At 41.6% G+C, this 18,854-nt stretch overlaps 1 protein-coding gene across 4 annotated transcripts in view; it reads left to right on the forward strand.

Moving 5' to 3' along the window:
- arhgef4 (Rho guanine nucleotide exchange factor (GEF) 4) overlaps positions 1 to 13,203 on the forward strand; it is an 84,472-nt gene extending 71,269 nt beyond the window's left edge. For all 4 annotated transcript variants that reach the window (XM_036555744.1, XM_036555745.1, XM_036555746.1 and 1 more), the window contains 8 exons: positions 523 to 714; positions 2,094 to 2,273; positions 3,732 to 3,964; positions 4,764 to 4,893; positions 4,992 to 5,123; positions 6,953 to 7,196; positions 7,840 to 7,917; positions 12,141 to 13,203. In XM_036555744.1, coding sequence (XP_036411637.1) covers positions 523 to 714; positions 2,094 to 2,273; positions 3,732 to 3,964; positions 4,764 to 4,893; positions 4,992 to 5,123; positions 6,953 to 7,196; positions 7,840 to 7,917; positions 12,141 to 12,298 — 1,347 coding nt within the window. In that variant the 3' untranslated portion in view covers positions 12,299 to 13,203. The remainder of the gene's footprint in view (positions 1 to 522; positions 715 to 2,093; positions 2,274 to 3,731; positions 3,965 to 4,763; positions 4,894 to 4,991; positions 5,124 to 6,952; positions 7,197 to 7,839; positions 7,918 to 12,140) is intronic.
- Positions 13,204 to 18,854: the final 5,651 nt, after the last annotated feature.

The raw sequence follows: 18,854 nt of genomic DNA on the forward strand, positions 1-18,854 counted from the left end.
TCCACTCTATTAGACACTCCTACCTTATCCGTCCACCTTGTAGATGTAAAGTCAGAGACGATAGCTCATCTGCTGCTGCACAGTTTGTGTTGGTCATCCTCTAGTCCTTCATCAGTGGTCACAGGACGCTGTTGGTTGGATATTTTTGGTTGGTGGATCCACCACCCAAATAGTACCTGCTCTGTGAGGGTCCATGGGGGTCCTGACCACTGAAGAACAGGGTAAAAGGGGGCTAACAAAGTATCAGAGAAACAGATGGACTACAGTCTGTAACTGTAGAACTACAAAGTGCACCTATATAGTAAGTGGAGCTGATAAAATGGACAATGAGCGTAGAAACAAGGAGGTGGTCATAATGTTATGCCTGATCTGTGTATATATGCACATATACACACATATGTATATATATATATATACATTTTATAAACTCATCTTCAAAAATTGGTTTTATATGAGCCCAAACGTTTGAGCGTTTGTGTGGATTTGACGTGTGGTGCATTGCGATGTCTCTGTTGTTGGCAGTTACGTGTGAACCAGGATGAGCCGATGGACGATTATCTGGCGCAGCTGGAGGGAGCTCCAGAAGGGGGCGCCGGCGTGTGCCGCTCGCTGGGACCCGGCCTACCCTGCAAAGAGCAGATGAGGGCCAACGTCATCAACGAGATCATGAGCACAGAGAGGGACTACATCAAACACCTGAAGGACATCTGTGAGGTCAGTCCAAATCCTTCCTCAGCACCTGTCCTGGTCCTGGAGCACACCTGCATGTTTTAGGGTTAAAGTGTTCCAACACACCCACAGTGTTCTTTAATGGGCTGATTAGGTGGATCAAGTACAATGTAAAAAAACGGTCAACCTAAAAAAATTACTTTATGTAGTTACAAGCAATTGAACTGGTTTTATTCAGCTCAAAAATGACTTTGAAAGAATCATTCATTGACAGTATTTATTTAGGTTGCATAAAACTAGTTAATCTGCTTGTTACTCTTGAATTGATGACGAGACATTTTTACAGTGTGTTAAAGCTCGAAAATTCAGGACATGAATACTGGAATGTAAGATTGGCTTGTAACCAAAGCTCACTAGCTAGCAGCCACATCAGTAACGTTAAAGGCTGAGTTTAAAGTTTAGGACTTAGCTTAGCTGGATACCTACCTAGGAAGAAACAGCTACCTTACTCTAAATCTCAGGAAACACAGAGTAAAATATTATAAATGCTTGTATACTAAACATGTGTTCTATTAAACATCCAGCAAAGCTTGAATGAAAAATATGATATACGTAGGATAAAACATTTAAAATCTGCTGATCATACCGATCTGAGAACTGTGTGGGCGTGTCTATAGAGCAGCTTGATTGACAGCTACCTGTCCAACACTCCTAGCCTGCTCCGCCCCTCATACGGAAATAAAATCATACTCCAGCTTTATGTGACGCTAACTGGATGAAAAAAGTCGTGAATGGACGTGTAGATAGACGGATGAAGCAGTGCATGAATGAAAGAACAGATGAGTGAACAATGTTGGATAAACGAGTGAACGAGCGACGGCTGCTACAGACAGGTGGTCTTGCTGGCTTTTGGTTATGCTGGGTTAGTTTTCGCTCGCTAAGTTTCTCTGACTCTGAAACTGTTCTGTGTGGGCGGGGCCAGAGACGCGGTCAGGGGAATGATTATGGAAACGTCACCCAAGTTTAGTTGCCAGTTTACATCGAGAGGAGAGAAATATGGTGAAATATATCAGTCATTTATTGGTCAGTGGAACATTATTCAGAGGGTGAACTTGGTACATGTTTACTGTTTACCTGCAGGACCAAGATTAACCTGATTAGAGAGGAATCACAGATTCAGGTTCCCTGAGTCTTTAAAGTAAATACTCGCTGCAGAGCTGAACCGCCGGAGCTCGCTAACACTTTATTCCAGTATTAAGAACGTGAGTAGTGAGTGCGCTGAAGGGAGACACTAACATGGTGTCCGGCTGATTGGGATGGCCGGTTTGGACAAAAACAACACAGAAAAAAGGAAACCAATAAAAATGTGTAAATATTTTCTTTACCAGTGATTTAAGTTCATTTATTCTGTCCGTGAACTTCAGGGCTATATCAAACAGTGCCGCAAACGAACCGACATGTTCACGGAGGAGCAGCTGCGGACGATCTTCGGGAACATCGACGAGCTCTACCGCTTCCAGAAGAAGTTTCTGAAAGGCCTGGAGAAAAAATTCAACAAAGAACAACCTCATCTCAGCGAGATCGGCTCCTGCTTCCTAGAGAACGTAAGAAAGAAAAGGACGTTTCTGTATGTTCTGTCTGTCTATCTACCTGTCTGTCTGTCTGTCTATCTCTCTATCTATGAGTCTATCTGTGAGTCTGTCTATCTGTGAGTCTGTCTATCTGTCGTTTATCTATCTATCTATCTATCTATCTATCTATCTACCTATCTCTCTGTCTGTCTGTCTTTTTATATATCTACCTGTCTGTCTGTCTATCTATCTATCTATCTAACTGTCCATCTCTCTGTTTATCTGTCTGTTTATCTGTCTGTCTGTCTGTATATCTGTTTGGCTGCCTATCTGCATATATATGTGTGTATCCATCTATGAGGTTCAAGGTAACTCTGTAAGTTATTGTTGTATAATTGGTGTTCGAAGCACACAAATCCAATACTTTAGTAAAAAAGATGGTTCCTTAAGAGTTCTTTAGTAAAGACCATGTGTCTGTATAGAGCCACGAACACTCAAAAAACATTTGAATGCTTAAGTGGTTCTCTGCGTGGTGAAATGTTTCTTCAGATTGATGGAGAATGAGCTGTAGATGGTTCCGTACAGAGCCTTTTCGAAAATGGTTCTGTATTGCACCAAAAGAGTTCTACTGTTACAATGTCAAGCTTGTAGCAATAGCAGAACCTGTTTTAGTGCTTATAGAACTACATACAACACATCTCCATCAATCTGTGGAACCATTTCGCCATACAGAGAACCATTTAAACATGCAAATGGTTCTTTGAATGTTTATGGTTCTATGTAGTCAATGTCTTCACTAAAGAACCAGCTTTGTAAGAGTGTACAAATCACATTAATAACCCCAAAGGTAAATGTGCCAGTGTTAGCCAGGCTAAGTTCAGCTGTAGTTCCTGAGACCTGACATTAAAATACCATGAAATTTCAAATAAAATAAATATTTCACACAGATAAATTAAAATTATAACAAACAGAGCAAACCAAAGACAAAAAGAACTGCAATGTTTAAAATACAATATATATATATATCGCTGTTGTCTGAACAGAACCTCATATCTCCAAAATAGTAACTTTACAGGAGAAGGAAAAAACCTACTTTACTTTTAATGTAAGTCTATTGAACCAAGTAATTTTGGGCCGTTTCTTTTGGTCCATTCATCATGAAATTTACACACAGTGTAAAGGGCAACAGGCTTTTTCAAATTATGTCAAAAACTGAAAACGTCAAAGATGGAAATAGGAGGTTTTCTTCCGACAACAGCGACATATTTGTTTCAAAAACCTTCGATTTCCTTTGATTTACATCAAACATTTCTTGAATTTATAGTGCACGCTAGATATAGTGAAGTATTATTGAAAGTATTATTGACAGGAATATGATCTGTTATCCATTTCTCTTGATGTTCAGATATTACAAAATTAAAAAAGTAAGCTTATTAACTTTTAAGAAACTTTTCTCTGAACTTGGTTGTATCTCGTCGTCTCCTTCTCCAGCAAACAGAGTTCCAGATCTACTCGGAATATTGCAACAACCACCCCAACGCCTGCGTGCAGCTCTCCAAACTGATGAAGATAAAGAAATACGTGTTCTTCTTCGAGGCCTGTCGTCTGCTCCAGAAGATGATCGACATCTCTCTGGACGGCTTCCTCCTCACGCCCGTTCAGAAGATCTGTAAATACCCTCTGCAGCTGGCGGAGCTGCTCAAATACACCAACCCTCAGCACAGGTACAGCAAACGCTCACTAGCACGTCACCTGAATGATACCTATTTATGGACTTCATCACACATGCATAAGCATTGAATAGCACATTAACCTTTCCTAGACCACTGTACTGGGACCAGCACACTTCTGCTTTTTAATACTACATTTTATTCATCAAATCGTCCAGCAGTGCGTTGAGGCAATACACTGTCAGAAAGCTTAACATCTCGGGATTCGACTCCCACAAACCATTTTATGATCCGTTATTCACAGCAGTTACGATCGTCTCATTTGCAACAGAAGCACCGAATGATCAAATGCCAGCAAATCTGTGTCCCCACCTTCAGAGCCTCATCGCCTCCTCAGAGACACCATCATCCAAAACATGTGGTCTGATAACACGGCAAGAGTCAGAGATCAGTCTAGAGATCTGTGAGTCAGGAGGAAGTCAGTAGTTCATACAGTTATTCTAAAAAACTGAGTGTTTCCTTTCAAATGAGACTGAGATCATGACTGTAGCCCAGAGTATGATCGAACAGCGCTGTTTGTACTTTAAGTATTGGGTTTAAGGCAAAATCATGGCAACAGTTAACAGATTAAAAACAGTGCTTGAATATTTATGGAAAGTTTTATGGATACTGTATAAATAAAGACATTATTATTATTATTACTAAGCAGTAACTTGAGAATTGCTTTTTAAGTATGTTATTCAGGGTGTATGAATGTGTTATGAAGCTCCTATGTAGACAGACAAATACTGTCTTGGCTGGATATGTAACCGTGAGAGGAATATGACCTGTTTATTTTTCCCCATTAATGCAGAGATTATAAGGACGTGGAGGCTGCTTTAAACGCCATGAAGAACGTGGCCAGGCTGATCAACGAGAGGAAGCGCCGTCTGGAGAACATCGATAAGATCGCCCAGTGGCAGAGCTCCATAGAGGACTGGGAGGTAGAGTCGCTCAGACGTTAGGAATCGGTTCATCGCAGTTACAGCAGCTTCAGGTTTCATGGGCTTCAAACTCTTTGTGCTGTTTTGTTCCTCTGCAGGGTGAAGATGTCCTCAGCAGGAGTTCTGACCTGATCTTCTCAGGAGATCTCACTAAGATCTCTCAGCCTCAGGCGAAGGGCCAGCAGCGCATGTTCTTCCTCTTCGATCATCAGCTGGTCTTCTGCAAGAAAGTCAGTACCAGCTCAAGTGTGGCTTTATAAAGGAACAAGCAGAGCTCAGCCTCTAACTGTCGAGATGCAGATTTTCAGGCCTACCATCTTTTCACTCTGTTTACATTACAGCTAATTGGAATATCTCAAAAATGTGAAAATTGCAGGCATATTTTGTTAGGTCTAATGAATTTGAGTGACATCAGCAGATCTCATACTTAGCCTGGCTGGTTCCACAACAGCGTATTTTCCATGTTAAAATAAGTTAGGCTGCTTTAATTACTCAGTTAATCAATTACTTGACTAAAAAACAATAGATAAAAAATGTAAGCTACATTCTCTATGAAATGGTTTAGTTATTACTTTGCAGTTTGAATGATAAACAGTAAATCTGCAGGTTGTTATAAAACCACGTTCAGCAGTCTCAACACTCTCCACAGGGGGGCACTATTGACGCTAACATTAATATGAGATATATAGTATATAGTATAGAGCAGAGGTTACTAATAGGCGGACCGCGGTCCGAGTCCAGACCCAGACGCTGTCCTGTGCGGACCTGGACCTATATCCGATAAACTATGGAGAATTATTGAATTTCGACGGGGTGGTCCAATTTTAATCGGCGTGACATTTCTAGTCATTATGGTACCGGTTTAGCAGCCCGGGAGACTCACAGACCAATCACATGCGTTGTAAATATCACGTGACGCTACTTAGATCTGTGCATTACGATGAGCACTGAGACTTGAGTGAGTGACGCACACACAGGGGAGGGACGAGGCGAGACACAGCAGTCAGAGAAGAAAGTGAGTCAGAGGGAAGTTATTCCACATGTTGTGCTCTAAAAAAGGGAAAACTGACAATAAATGTTGTTGAAATATGACTGAACTGTACTTTATTTGATTTGATATTCAGTTGTTGACTGTATAAGATGTTGATATACCTACTAGGCTACTTCAGTAAACAGTATTTGGCACTGAATCATGATGTGTGTCAGACATTATGATGTTCTGGACCTTTGCTTGAGGAATTTTTCTCTAACTGGACCTTATTGAACTTTAATTAAAGACCCCTGGTATAGAGGAAACCCACACCAGCAGGATCTCACTAATGCACCTATGTTTGTAGTAACAAAGTTCATGTACATGCAGTAAAATATGACATCTTAGCAAAATAATCACTAGATTATCAGATCACTAATATAGTCGATAGTGAGAGTTCAGTAAAAATCTGATTTACTCAGTTTCCCCTCTCACCCCCAGTGGAGTCAGTCAGCCAAGCCATGTGTGGTGTCTTTGTTTACTTCTTTAATTTTACACTGGAGCTACAAGGCTAATGTACACACTTAAAAACGATGGTTCTATGATAAAGAAAATGGTTCTATATAGAACCATGAACACTCGAAGAACCCTTTGGATGATTAAAGGGGTCTTTGCATGGTGAAATGGTTCTGCAGATTGACAGAGAATGCATTGTATATGGTTCTATATAGCACCAAAAAGGGTTCTTCTGTTGTTACAAGCTTAACATTGTAACAATAGAAGAACACTTTTTGGTACTATATAGAACCCTTTTCAAAAACCTTCTCTATAGAACCATCTACAGCACATTATCCCTCAATTTAAAGAAGAACCATTTAATGATGCAAAGAAAACTTTAATCATGCAAAGGTTTCTTTGAGTGTTCCTGGTTCTATATAGAACCATTTTTTTTTACCAAAGAACCCCTGAAGAACCATCATTTTTAAGAGTGTAGCTAACCACTGTGCTTATGTAACTTGTTGAATGATCAGACATCAGGTGTTTAGATTTGACCCATATTTTAAACTGATGTTTGATGTTTTTACCCAGGATCTGCTGCGGCGGGACATTTTGTACTACAAGGGTCGTCTGGACATGGATGAGATGGAGGTGCTGGACGTGGAGGACGGTAAAGATAAAGACCTGAACGTGAGTGTGAAGAACGCGGTGAAGCTCGTCACTCCAGGCAGAGAGGAGATCCACCTGCTGTGTGCCAAAAAACCTGAGCTGAAACAGCGGTGGCTGCGAGCCTTCAGGGACGAGAGGGAGCAGGTCCAGCATGACCTGGACACAGGTCAGTTTGTGGCAACAAATAATTGATTTATTCATTCAGTCTTACTTAATTGATTATTCATTTAGTCCTGCTGTTCTGTCCTCTTTGGTTCCTTTTTCTTTGCTGCCACTATAATTCAAAATTCCACCTGTGCAACAAGTGATTTCTTTTTACGGTGTAGTATATCGCCCCCTACACTGCCTCTAGTGTATTACAGTCTGTCACAGTGACTGTGTGGATCATATGAACATTATAGAGCTTTTAAATGAAACAGTAGAAGCCATATCGCCCCCTACACTTCCTGTAGTGTATTACAGTCTGTCAGAGTGACTGTGTGGATCATAGGAACATTATAGAGGCTTTTCAAATGAAACAGTAGAAGCCATATCGCCCCCTACACTTCCTGTAGTGTACTACAGTCTGTCAGAGTGACTGTGTGGATCATATGAACATTATAGAGGCTTTTCAAATGAAACAGTAGAAGCCATATCGCCCCCTACACTTCCTGTAGTGTACTACAGTCTGTCAGAGTGACTGTGTGGATCATATGAACTATTATAGAGGCTTTTTAAATGAAACAATAGAAGCCCTAGCAGGATTATTTGTCCTGCTTAGTCTTCTTTTCATTTGCACCTCTTTAAGTTAAGTCAATTTATTTTTACAGGGTTTTCCATCACAGAAGTGCAGAAGAAGCAGGCCATGCAGAACGCATCCAAAAGCCATCCTGCTGGGAAACCCAAAGGTAATTATTAGAAGAAGAGTTTCTCACTCAGCAGCTTTATTTTCTGAACAGAAGACCGATTTTTTTGTAAAGACTGCAGAACAAGTTGTGTTGTACCGTAATATTTAGACCACCATGCACCTTCTCCCCGAACCTCATACTGAATTATTTCTGTCTCTGTCACCATCACACCTCTTTCCTTCACCTGCCTCAGCCCTGCAGCACCTGCTGGCACTCAAAGCTCCTCCACTTCTCCGCTCAAAAAGCTCCAAGTGCCTCCATTTCCCAGAATCCCCAGCCAGGGCGCCCCTAGTTTCTCCTCTGCTGCCTGATGCTCCCCGGTTCAGGCTGGGCTGGGGCATTAGAGCGCCCCCTGGAGTCCTGCGTAGGGCTTTTTCCTGGGTGTCCTCTCAGAGTAGAGAGCTCCAGTAGACAGGGGTAACTCCACCAAGTGCAACAGCCTTAACATAGACTGCCTTTCAAACGTTTGGGGACATCTTGCCTTCTTTTGAAATGTTTGATCTAAAGGTTTAGTTTATCATGAATCAGCTCTGTGCTGATGTTTTTTCTGTATGTTTATCTTCTCATCTCCTTGATATGAAGAGCAGCTTCTGTCTAAATACTGATTTAACTGTTGCTAAAAGCTCATATTGAAGCTCTTTTGGTCCAAAGCTTATTTACACAGCCTGAAAGGTTTGAGTGCTGATCAGTGACATCACAACAACGACAACAACAACAACAACATTTCTTTGTACAGCACTTATTACAACTAGAGTTGTCACAAAACAGCTTTACAGAAAAGCAGATTAGGAAGGATCAAAAGAATAAAAAAGAAAATAAGGAAAAATAAAGAGGAGTCCATGTATAGACATAAGGAACTGAATCCGTGTCCAAGCCCCCCATGAGCGAGTCAGAGGCGACCGTGGCAAGGAAAAACTTCCTTGGAGTAAGAGGAAGAACCCTCGAGAGGAACCCAGGCTCAAGGGAGGAACCCATCCTCCTCTGCTCAACCCCAGATGGAGAGAGAATACAGGGGTCCTGAGGGTCTGTGACCCTCTAATTTACCTGTTGGACCCCCTGAAAGTCTCAAAATTCAATCAAAATTCTAGAGGGCCTCTGAAAATAAACTTTATGACGTTACGCTGTTTGTCAGTCAAATCCAGATTCAGTGGAGCTGATTGTTTATCTGCTTCCCCCACAATCAGCTTCTGTCTTTGGTGATCTTAACTAACTAGAGCTGCAGCTCTGCTCTGCCTCAGGGTGGCGCTGTAGCAGACTGGTTCACCCAGTTGGTCCTTCATAGCCTAGAAACTGTAACTCTGCCCGGATTCCTCTGAAAAACTTTACAATGAGCTGCAGCAGATCTGTAAATCTGAAAACTCGCCCAGTTTCCCAAGAGTTTGGAGTGAAGAGTGACTGTTCCTCATTTCTCACACTGAAGACAGAAGAGGAGACGAGGAAGATCTCAGTTACTGTGAGGAAGAGCGCAGAACCGCACTAGAACAGAGACTCTACAGAAGAGGAGACGAGGAAGATCTCAGTTACTGTGAGGAAGAGCGCAGAACCGCACTAGAACAGAGACTCTACAGAAGAGGAGACGAGGAAGATCTCAGTTACTGTGAGGAAGAGCGCAGAACCGCACTAGAACAGAGACTCTACAGAAGAGGAGACGAGGAAGATCTCAGTTAATGTGAGGAAGAGCGCAGAACCGCACTAGAACAGAGACTTTACAGAAGAGGAGACGAGGAAGATCTCAGTTACTGTGAGGAAGAGCGCAGAACCGCACTAGAACAGAGACTCTACAGAAGAACAGCTGATAAAACGAACATTTACTGACATTGAAGCTTCAGCGCCGCTATGGAGAGAGAGTTAGCAGACAGACAACACGGGACCCCCGAATACCGGGGGGTCTTTCACACACTAGAAGTCCCCAGACGTTTGAAAGGCAGTGTCTGCACTGGGTTTTACTTAACAATTACTCATACCTTCCATTTGAATTCATTCACTGACCTTCTGTACGTCCATCACAACTACTCAAGATACATCTACAGTCCATCAGTCGCTCCTGGAATAAATAACACTTCTGCTGTACTTCAGCCGAGAAGTACGGAAGTCTGGAGAGGCCATGAGCCATTATTGTTATCTTGAGATTACGACTTATCTTGTGATCTTGAGATAACAACTTTTATTATCATAAGTTGTGATCTCAAAATAACAACTTTATCTTAAGATCCCAAAACAGTTATCTTGAGATCGTGACTTACTATCTTGTGATCTGAAGATAACACGTTATCTTGAAATCACAAGATAATTGTCATGATCTCAAAAACTTTGTTGTCCTGAGATCACAAGTCATGATCTCAAGATAACTTCTGTTATCTTGAGATTACAAGACAGTTAACTTGTTATCTTGAGATCACAAGATAATTAAGTCACGATCTCAACAACTTTGTCATCTTGAGATCACAAGATAGTTAAGTCATGATCTCAAGATAACAATCCAGATAATTATATCCACCTCATGGCCTCTCTGGGCGTCTGTAGAGAAGTGGTTGGTGCTTCTGTGTTTTTCTAATCCAGGTCACGTTTTTCTGTGGAAAACCCTGAAAAAGAACTCTGACTTCAACTGACAGCATTAAAACATCACGACTTCTACAGTGTCTCTAAACCGCTAATGTGCCTTCTGTTCTGATTTCAGTGAAAAATCTGATTTACTCACTTTCCCCCTCTTATTACCCCAAATGTAGTCGCTCAGGCAAGATGTGTTTGGTGTCTAAAGTTTCCTTCTTCAGTTTTAGCACTGCTAATGTAGCTAAGAAGTAAAGGAAGCTTATGTACACCAATTAGCATGAAGCTAACATTGTGTCCTATGTTTTCTGATACTGAATGTCATACTGTTCTGTATAAAGATGGACACAAGTGCATCACAGAGCTAAAAACATAGATATACATACCGAGATGCCACGTTGGGTCCAGCCAGGCACGTCAACGGCGCCGCCATTTTAGGGAGGTCAGCATCGCTGCTGGACTGCATTCAGTACCATTACAGAGCAGCAGTTTAAGAAAGATACTGTCCAAAATTACACTATTTCAGGAATATCACACTCAGAAAGTGGGATAGGATTATATATAATGTAGCCCCGCCCACTCATGCTGAAGTTATAAGGAGTGTTTCAGCCTGGACTGGTGTTTAAATGAGGCTCAATACAGGGCATAACGACAGTGTATAAGACGGTCATATAAAAATGAATTATGACTTTTTTTGGTACATAAAACTGCACAAATGTTATAAGTGGACCAGAATCGAAATAAAATACAAGGGGTGTTTACGGAGCCCTGCTAGTGACATCCTAAATATATATAAATAAAAATAATGTGTGACTTAGTAAGGTGTGGGAGCAAGATAATTAAGTCATGGCCACAACTTAGTAAAGCGTGGGAACGAGCTCATGCCTTACTAAGCTGTGTTCAAAGCTTAATTATCTCAGTCACATGCCTTATTAAGTCATGGCCACGCATTAGGCTCTCATTCTCACGCCTTACGAAGTTGTGGCCACGACTTCATTATCTTGTTCCCATGTCATACAAGATCATGCTAATTAAGCTGTGTTCAAGGCTTAATTATCTCATTCACACACCTTACTAATTCATGGCCACACATAAGGATCTTATTCCCATGCCTTACTAAGTCATGGCCATGACTTAATTATCTCGTTCCCATGCCTTACTAAGTAGTGGTCACAACTTAGTAAAGCGTGGGAACGAGATCATGCCTTATAAAGCTGCCTTCAAGGCTTAATTATCTCATTCACACACCTTATTAAGTCATGGCCATGCATTAGGATCTCGTTCCCACGCCTTACTAAGTTGTGGACACGACTTAATTATCTTGTTGCCATGCCTTACTAAGTCGTGGCCACAACTTAGTAAAGTGTGGGAAAGAGATCATGCTTAATAAACTGTGTTCAAGGCTTAATTATCTCATTCACACGCCTTACTAAGTCATGGCCACGCATAAGGATCTCATTCCCACACCTTACTAAGTTGTGGCCACCATTTAATTATCTTGTGCCCATGCCTTATGGGGTGTCACCATCAGGGCTCCGTAGGTTTTTTAAACTAAAGAAGCGAACTTCAGTCTTGGCTGGTCGGCTGTGTTTGGGCTAAGAGGAGGGGAAACTGGGTAGAGCTGGTTTTTCACACTGTTTCTTTGACCTCCTGAAATCCTCTGTTTTCCTCCACAGCTGTGACGAGGCCCTATTACGACTTGTTGTTGCGTCAGAAACACCCGGCGCTGCCCGCCTCACTGCCCCAGCAGCAGGTCATCATGCTGGCCGAACCCAAACGCAAAACCTCCAACTTCTGGCACAACATCGGACGCTTGACGCCGTTCAAAAAATGAGGGACCCCCACCAGAGACTCGAGCTTGTGCCTAAATTTGTGTTTTTATCCTCTTTTGTTAAATATAACATGTTTTTCTTTGTTTTTCAATCGAAAAGCACTTTATGGGTTGATTACGATACAATCACACCACGGCTCCCGGACTGACGATCAGGGAGCCGCATCCACGCTTCTTTTTGGGCAGCAGCACTCGGACAGTGGCTACTTCTGCTTGACCGCTACAGCTAAACCTGCTAGAACTGCTAAAACTGCACTCGAATGGCACTAATGCGACTACTGCTGCAGGTCATCGCGCTTTCGGTCCAGATTCTCTTCTGAAAAAAAAAAAAGGATTTCTGTTCTCCAAAAACATTGTTTTATTATTTATTTTCAACTCTCCAATGTATGCCAGCTCCACAGTGCCCGACAAACTAGCATTTTTATATGTAATTTAATACTTCGTGTGATCTGTAACGATGTTTTAAAGTTTTCCAAAAGGGTTCTGCACAACGTTCTCCTGGACAAAGCAGACTGTCTTGACCAGGTTTGATTTATTACTGTAATATTTTCCTTTTTTTTCAGGTGAATCTGCTGATTTTGTTTGTGTATGCATTTATTCAGAATATCACAAATACTCCTTGTAAAGGCTCCAAGTCACATTTAGCGACACTCTCTTCAGTCTTTGTGGTTTCAAATCAGCGTTTCCCGCATTTCTACTCATCTGGCCTTCCTGCCTACGAACCTCCTCCGTAACGAACTTCTCTTCTGAAGTGCCACTCAGTACGTAACCCAGACGTTGTGATGGGGTCGCATGAATTGCTGTGAAACTTGACATTACTGGACATTGTCAACCCAAACCAGACGTCCGAACACTCAGTCGTTCTGATAGCTAATTGTAAAAATGAATAAAAGTATGTTTGACAGTCGCGTCAGACACGTTTCTCTCTCTCAGCAGCTTTGAGAAAATGAGACACACAAGAGGTTTTAATAATATGAACATGGTCCTTCTTAAGTTCTGTCCCATTTGGGGTTCCTGTGTGTTCTAAGTCCACGTCAGTGTGGACTCCACAGCATCCGAAATGCCTTGAGGTAACAAGATGGATGGATGCAATCAGAGGAATCATGAACCAGCCATTCAGAAGCCCAAACAGAAGACGTTCTGGAGAACACTGTCCATACGGTCACCAGCAGTGGAAATGACTTGATGGCATGTAATAATAATAATAATAATAATAATAATAATATGGGCTCAGACCAATCAGAGTGTAGAGGTTTGTTTATAGCTGTCTTACCAAAAGATTTTAAGATTAGGGCTGCTTGATTATGGCAAAAATCATAATCACGTTGAGATCATGATTATTTATCATGATTATTTATCACGATTACTCACTGACTGGTAACATTATGTGTTTATTAAACTTGAAAAGAGTCTTTTTTTATCAGTGGATTTCCTTGAGCTTTAAATATAATTCAACTGAAAAAAAATATATAAAATAAAGGGGGCGCTGGATTTGCAACAGGACAAAACAAGAGCATCGTTGTGAAAAGGAATGCAGCACGATAACCGTTTCATCAGTCATTGGGCCTCGTTCTCCAATATCTTCCTAAGTGTGTTCTTAAAGTAAACATTAATTAATTAAACATTCAAAAATGAATCATTTAATGGTTTAGATGTAAACAGAATCATTCAGAGTGGTTTGGTGTGAAATGCGCTTTTCTAGAGAAATGTAGTCAGAATTGTTCACCATTGTAGTACTAGGAACCAGACGTCCGTATGTCTATATTACAAATATCACCATTTTATCTGCTATCAAAATGATCAGTGATCTTACGTTTGTCTTACAAGGTTTTATATGTCACACTGATGATCGTAAAATACTGCGAAATTGGAAAAATACGTTTTCTTTGGGTACTATTTTTTCCTTACAACGCCTGCATGTACCTCTCCGCTTTGCACACGTTTTGGAGAAGAATCTGACTCACAGATATACATACCTAGATGCCACGTTGGGTCCAGACAGGCACGTCAACGGCGCCGCCATTTTGGGGCGGTCAGCATCGCTGCTGGACTGCATTCAGTACCATTACAGAGCGGCAGTTTAAGAAAGATACTGTCCAAAATTACACTATTTCAGGAATATCACACTCAGAAGAGTGGGACAGGATTGTATAACGGAGGGAACGCAGTGATCCACACTCGTGTCTGTGTGACGCGTATTGTCTGTGTGATGTTTGTGTAGATATGGCCGTGTGATTAATGAGGCTCAGAGAACCTGTTGATGTGATTGTTTTTCCTCTGGTTTTATATTAAGCTTATTTCATTTAACAGTCTATTCAGGATCTTAACTCTATGTAGTATTTATTTTTTTTCCGTTCGAGTTTTTTTCTGTTCGAGTTTTCCCGTTCCACCTTAAATGGTGCAGCAGTTACTTTCTGGTGCCTGAAGCTGCACCATTTAAGGTGGAACGGGAAAACTCGAACAAGAAGCTGGCAAATAGGGAAGCCGACTTCTACTCTGTCCTTCTTACTGTGTTCTGGGGGGGTTTATTTTATTTTTATGTGTATTAAGATTAGAAGTGATTCACACATTGATTTATTTGCTGATGTGTGTGAGATCATGTTTTTAGTGGAGTACTAAACTCGTCAGACACAGACTGAACACTGTCCTGCTGGTCTGGACGGCTAATTATCACGATCAGTTATTAAAGTAGTAAAAGCTACCGAGAGCAGATCCGAGCAGCCTGGATTAATCTGTGTTTGAGGATTATAACAAAACTAATGTGGTGAAAATCAGTTGAGTAATAATGAAGTTGTGGCTGATTTAATCCTGAGACTCTTCGTCTCTCAATACAAAGGAATTTGTTCACAAACAGATCTTGACCTCTCCAAAATGGCGGACATGCAGACGCATCGCCTCAGATAGAGAACAACAGACAACGCGGCATCTAGGAATGTGTATCCATGGCTGTAGCTACAGGCTAAAAGACCACAGTAGTTGTGGTCATTCTGTAGTCCTTGTTATGCCCATATTAGGAACTCCGGGTCTGTGCTCCGTTTCTCTATGGCCAGAATGAATAGGGTTTTTGAAAAATAGCCTCTAGCGCCCCCTGTGTTAAATACAAATGTTCAGAACCCGATACGTTCTGTCCTGAGAACATCCTTCTCCTGAACACCACTGGATCCTCTGAGTTACGAGGTCGTTAAAGAGCTGAAGTATGAATATTGCTCCATGTGAGCTGAAGCTACTGCGCTCTGAATTCCCGTCATTAGACTGGCGGCCTCCTTAAGCGGGTTTAGGCAGCGTACATTTCCATGTTCAGCCTGAGGGGAAATGAAAAGGAGTCCGAACAGAATCAGCAGGTTTCCCTGCAGCTCTCTGTTCTTCACCTGATGCTCAGTGAAACCCGATAGATCTCTCCTTTTAGCTGGATTTGAAAAGGTCTACAAACGAACCTGAACTCAGGCTGCTCCGGTACCGACTCGGCTTAATGATCACTGCTCACCCTGATAAACTGATTTAGGCTCTCAGAATGTCCTCATTGTTATTTTAATGCTGGGAACATTTTTCTCAGGACATTTTCTCAGGACATTCGCCAGCTTTTTGTTCGACTTTCCCGTTCCACCTTAAACGGTGCAGCAGTGCTGCGCCATTTAAGGTGGAAAGGGGAAACTCCGCTTCAGCTTCATGGAGGGTTGAAAGGCCTGATATGAGGTGGTTTTTCTGTTTCCACTTAATAGCTGAGTAACATTAACTTATTTCTGCTGTTTCACAGAAACGACAGGTCAGTGTTTTGTCTTGTTAATGTTTGTATAGTCACAGCTGCTGCACCATTTAAGGTGGAACGGGAACATTCAAACAAGAAGCTGCGTTTCGCCATGTTTCTCAGCTCAAGATTTCTAAGATTTTGCTCAATTCTGATCTTTCTAACTTGATGGTTCATGTTCGTATGTGTAAGTGATCCTCATCTGTCTGCAGCCCGAAAACAACCTGCCCAGCACATTCTAATCCATTAATCAGTAGCATCACCTCAATGGACCATGAAGAGGCCACAGCTCTCAGGGCGCTGCTGACACCCTGATGATGAATGATGGCCACATGGCCAGAAATTGGATATAATCAGATACATAAAAGTTTTTCAAAAATTCTGTATAATTCTGTGAGTGAGATGTAAATATAGAGATTCAGAGTGGTTTGGTGTGAAATGGTTCCGATGTCTTTACAGTGGTGCTGATAGGAACCAGGGGTCGCCATGACTACAAGTCAAAGTCAAGTCCAGGTCTGAGCCCCCATGAATGTCACCAGTGGAGACAGTGGCAAGGAAAAACTCCCTAAGAACAAGAGGAAGAAACCTTGAGAGGAACCAAGACTCAAAGGGGAACCCATCCTCCTCTGGTCGACTCGGATAGCAAATAGTGTTAGTATAAAATATTATAATACAAAACAGATGGAGCAATGGTTAATTAGATAGTTTTGAGTTTATGCAGCAGCAGAAATATAGACATTTTATTTACTATCCAGAACCACCAGTGAACCTACACGAGTCTTCTGAGTCTATATGGAATGTTGATGATGGAAAATAGTGGAAAATCTGAAATAATAAGTTTTCTTTGGGGACTATTTTGCCTCACAGCGCCCTGCATGTATCCCTCCACCATGAATGGAGTTTAAGTTCTCAAAACTATCATAAAACAGTGTCTCAGTCATCAGGCAGTGAATTCATAACCATTTCATGTAGGAACTTTCTGTGAGGGAGCTTTTAGAGGTGGACGTCTGGTTCCTATCACCACCACTGTGAACAGCTCTGACTCGGCAAGTTTATCTCACACCAAACCACTCTGAACGACTCTGTTTACATCTCAACCATTTAAATACACCGATCAGTACCTGATCACTGCGTCCACTCACTGTCCACTCTATTAGACACTCCTACCTTGTCGGTCAACCTTGTAGATGTAAAGTCAGAGACGATAGCTCCTCTAGTCCTTCATCAGTGGTCACAGGACGCTGCCGGCTGGATGTTTTTGGTTGGTGGACCATTCTCAGTCCAGCAGTGACACTGAGGTGTTTAAAAACTCCAGCAGCACTGCTGTGTCTGATCCACTCAGACAAGCACAACACACACTAACACACCTCCACCACGTCAGTGTTGCTGAGAATGATCCACCACCCAAATAGTACCTGCTCTGTGAGGGTCCATGGGGGTCCTGACCACTGAAGAACAGGGTAAAAGGGGGCTAACAAAGTATCAGAGAAACAGATGGACTACAGTCTGTAACTGTAGAACTACAAAGTGCACCTATATAGTAAGTGGAGCTGATAAAATGGACAATGAGCGTAGAAACAAGGAGGTGGTCAGAATGTTATGGACTATGAGATCACAGCTAGTCGCCCTCATAACCTCCGATGAGCATCTATTTTGTCATATCATGCATAAAATCTGCATAACAAGTTTTGATAACATAACTGAAGAATAATAACCCAGACTTAGTAAGAATTCTTTGAAAGTCAAGCCACTATTTGATGTGAGTGATCTATTCCATTTCAAAACAGTCCTGATTTAATGAACAGCAGCCCCTGTAAAGTCACCCAATCAGAAAGCTTACTGTCCCTAATCTGCATTAAAACGGTTTCCCTTACGGAATCTTTCTAATGGTATTTCTCATATCCACTGTTACTGTCAACAAAATGAAAAATAAACAGACAAAAAAAGACCCAGAGCAGCAAAATCACACGATATAATATTTATTAAAGCATTATAACACATCGTGGCAGAGTTAGTCTAATAGTATTTAGCATTTTTAAAAAAATCTAGTTGGCACATGAATTAGAAAAAAAATTGCATCTGACTGTAAGGCGGCTTACAGTTTCCACTGATAACGTAATGGAGGCACATAGACTGTAAGAGGGGAGTGTATTTGGTTTTGCTCTGCACTACATGAAACACACAGAGACGCACGACCTGAGGGACGTTTCAGAAAAGCAGGGTTAATCAGTGGAGCAGATGAAGGAACACTCGTCTCTCTGTGTCCGAACGATCGTCACGCCGCTTCCCTGAACTGAGGAGCAGAAAACTCTGACTCTGAGCTCACTGAGCTGCTGGAGTCGGTGAATAACTGTTTAGGCAAAACACGTTTTTAAACACTGTCAAGATTCTTCAGTCAGAAACTGTCTGTAAACCTTTGTAACTGTCTTTCAGAGGTGTGACGAGTTCTCAGACTGAAGGATTCGCACTAATCCGTTACCAGCCTGGTGACGGGGGCGGAGTTTTAACCATGTAAACCAAAGGGAAAGAGAAAGTAACCGGAACTACTTGTTTACTGTGCTCCAGAGCTGTAAAGTTGGAAAAACTTCACAGGAACAGTTTTAATAAGAAATTCTGAGTCCATCTCATTCTAACACTGAACTGTAGGTAAAACAGTCATGCATTTCAAATGTTTATGCATCTGCCTGTATACATCGTCACTGTCCAAAGAAAAACGAACCTCCGTTTTTGTCCAATTCTTACTTTTCTGCATCATTTAGGCTCAGCAGCTGCCCTTTTACACTGTCTGAAAATATTATGATGAACAAACCAATA

The sequence above is a fragment of the Colossoma macropomum genome, unplaced genomic scaffold, assembly GCF_904425465.1.
Source record: "Colossoma macropomum unplaced genomic scaffold, Colossoma_macropomum, whole genome shotgun sequence".
In the NCBI taxonomy this organism is placed as follows: domain Eukaryota; kingdom Metazoa; phylum Chordata; class Actinopteri; order Characiformes; family Serrasalmidae; genus Colossoma; species Colossoma macropomum.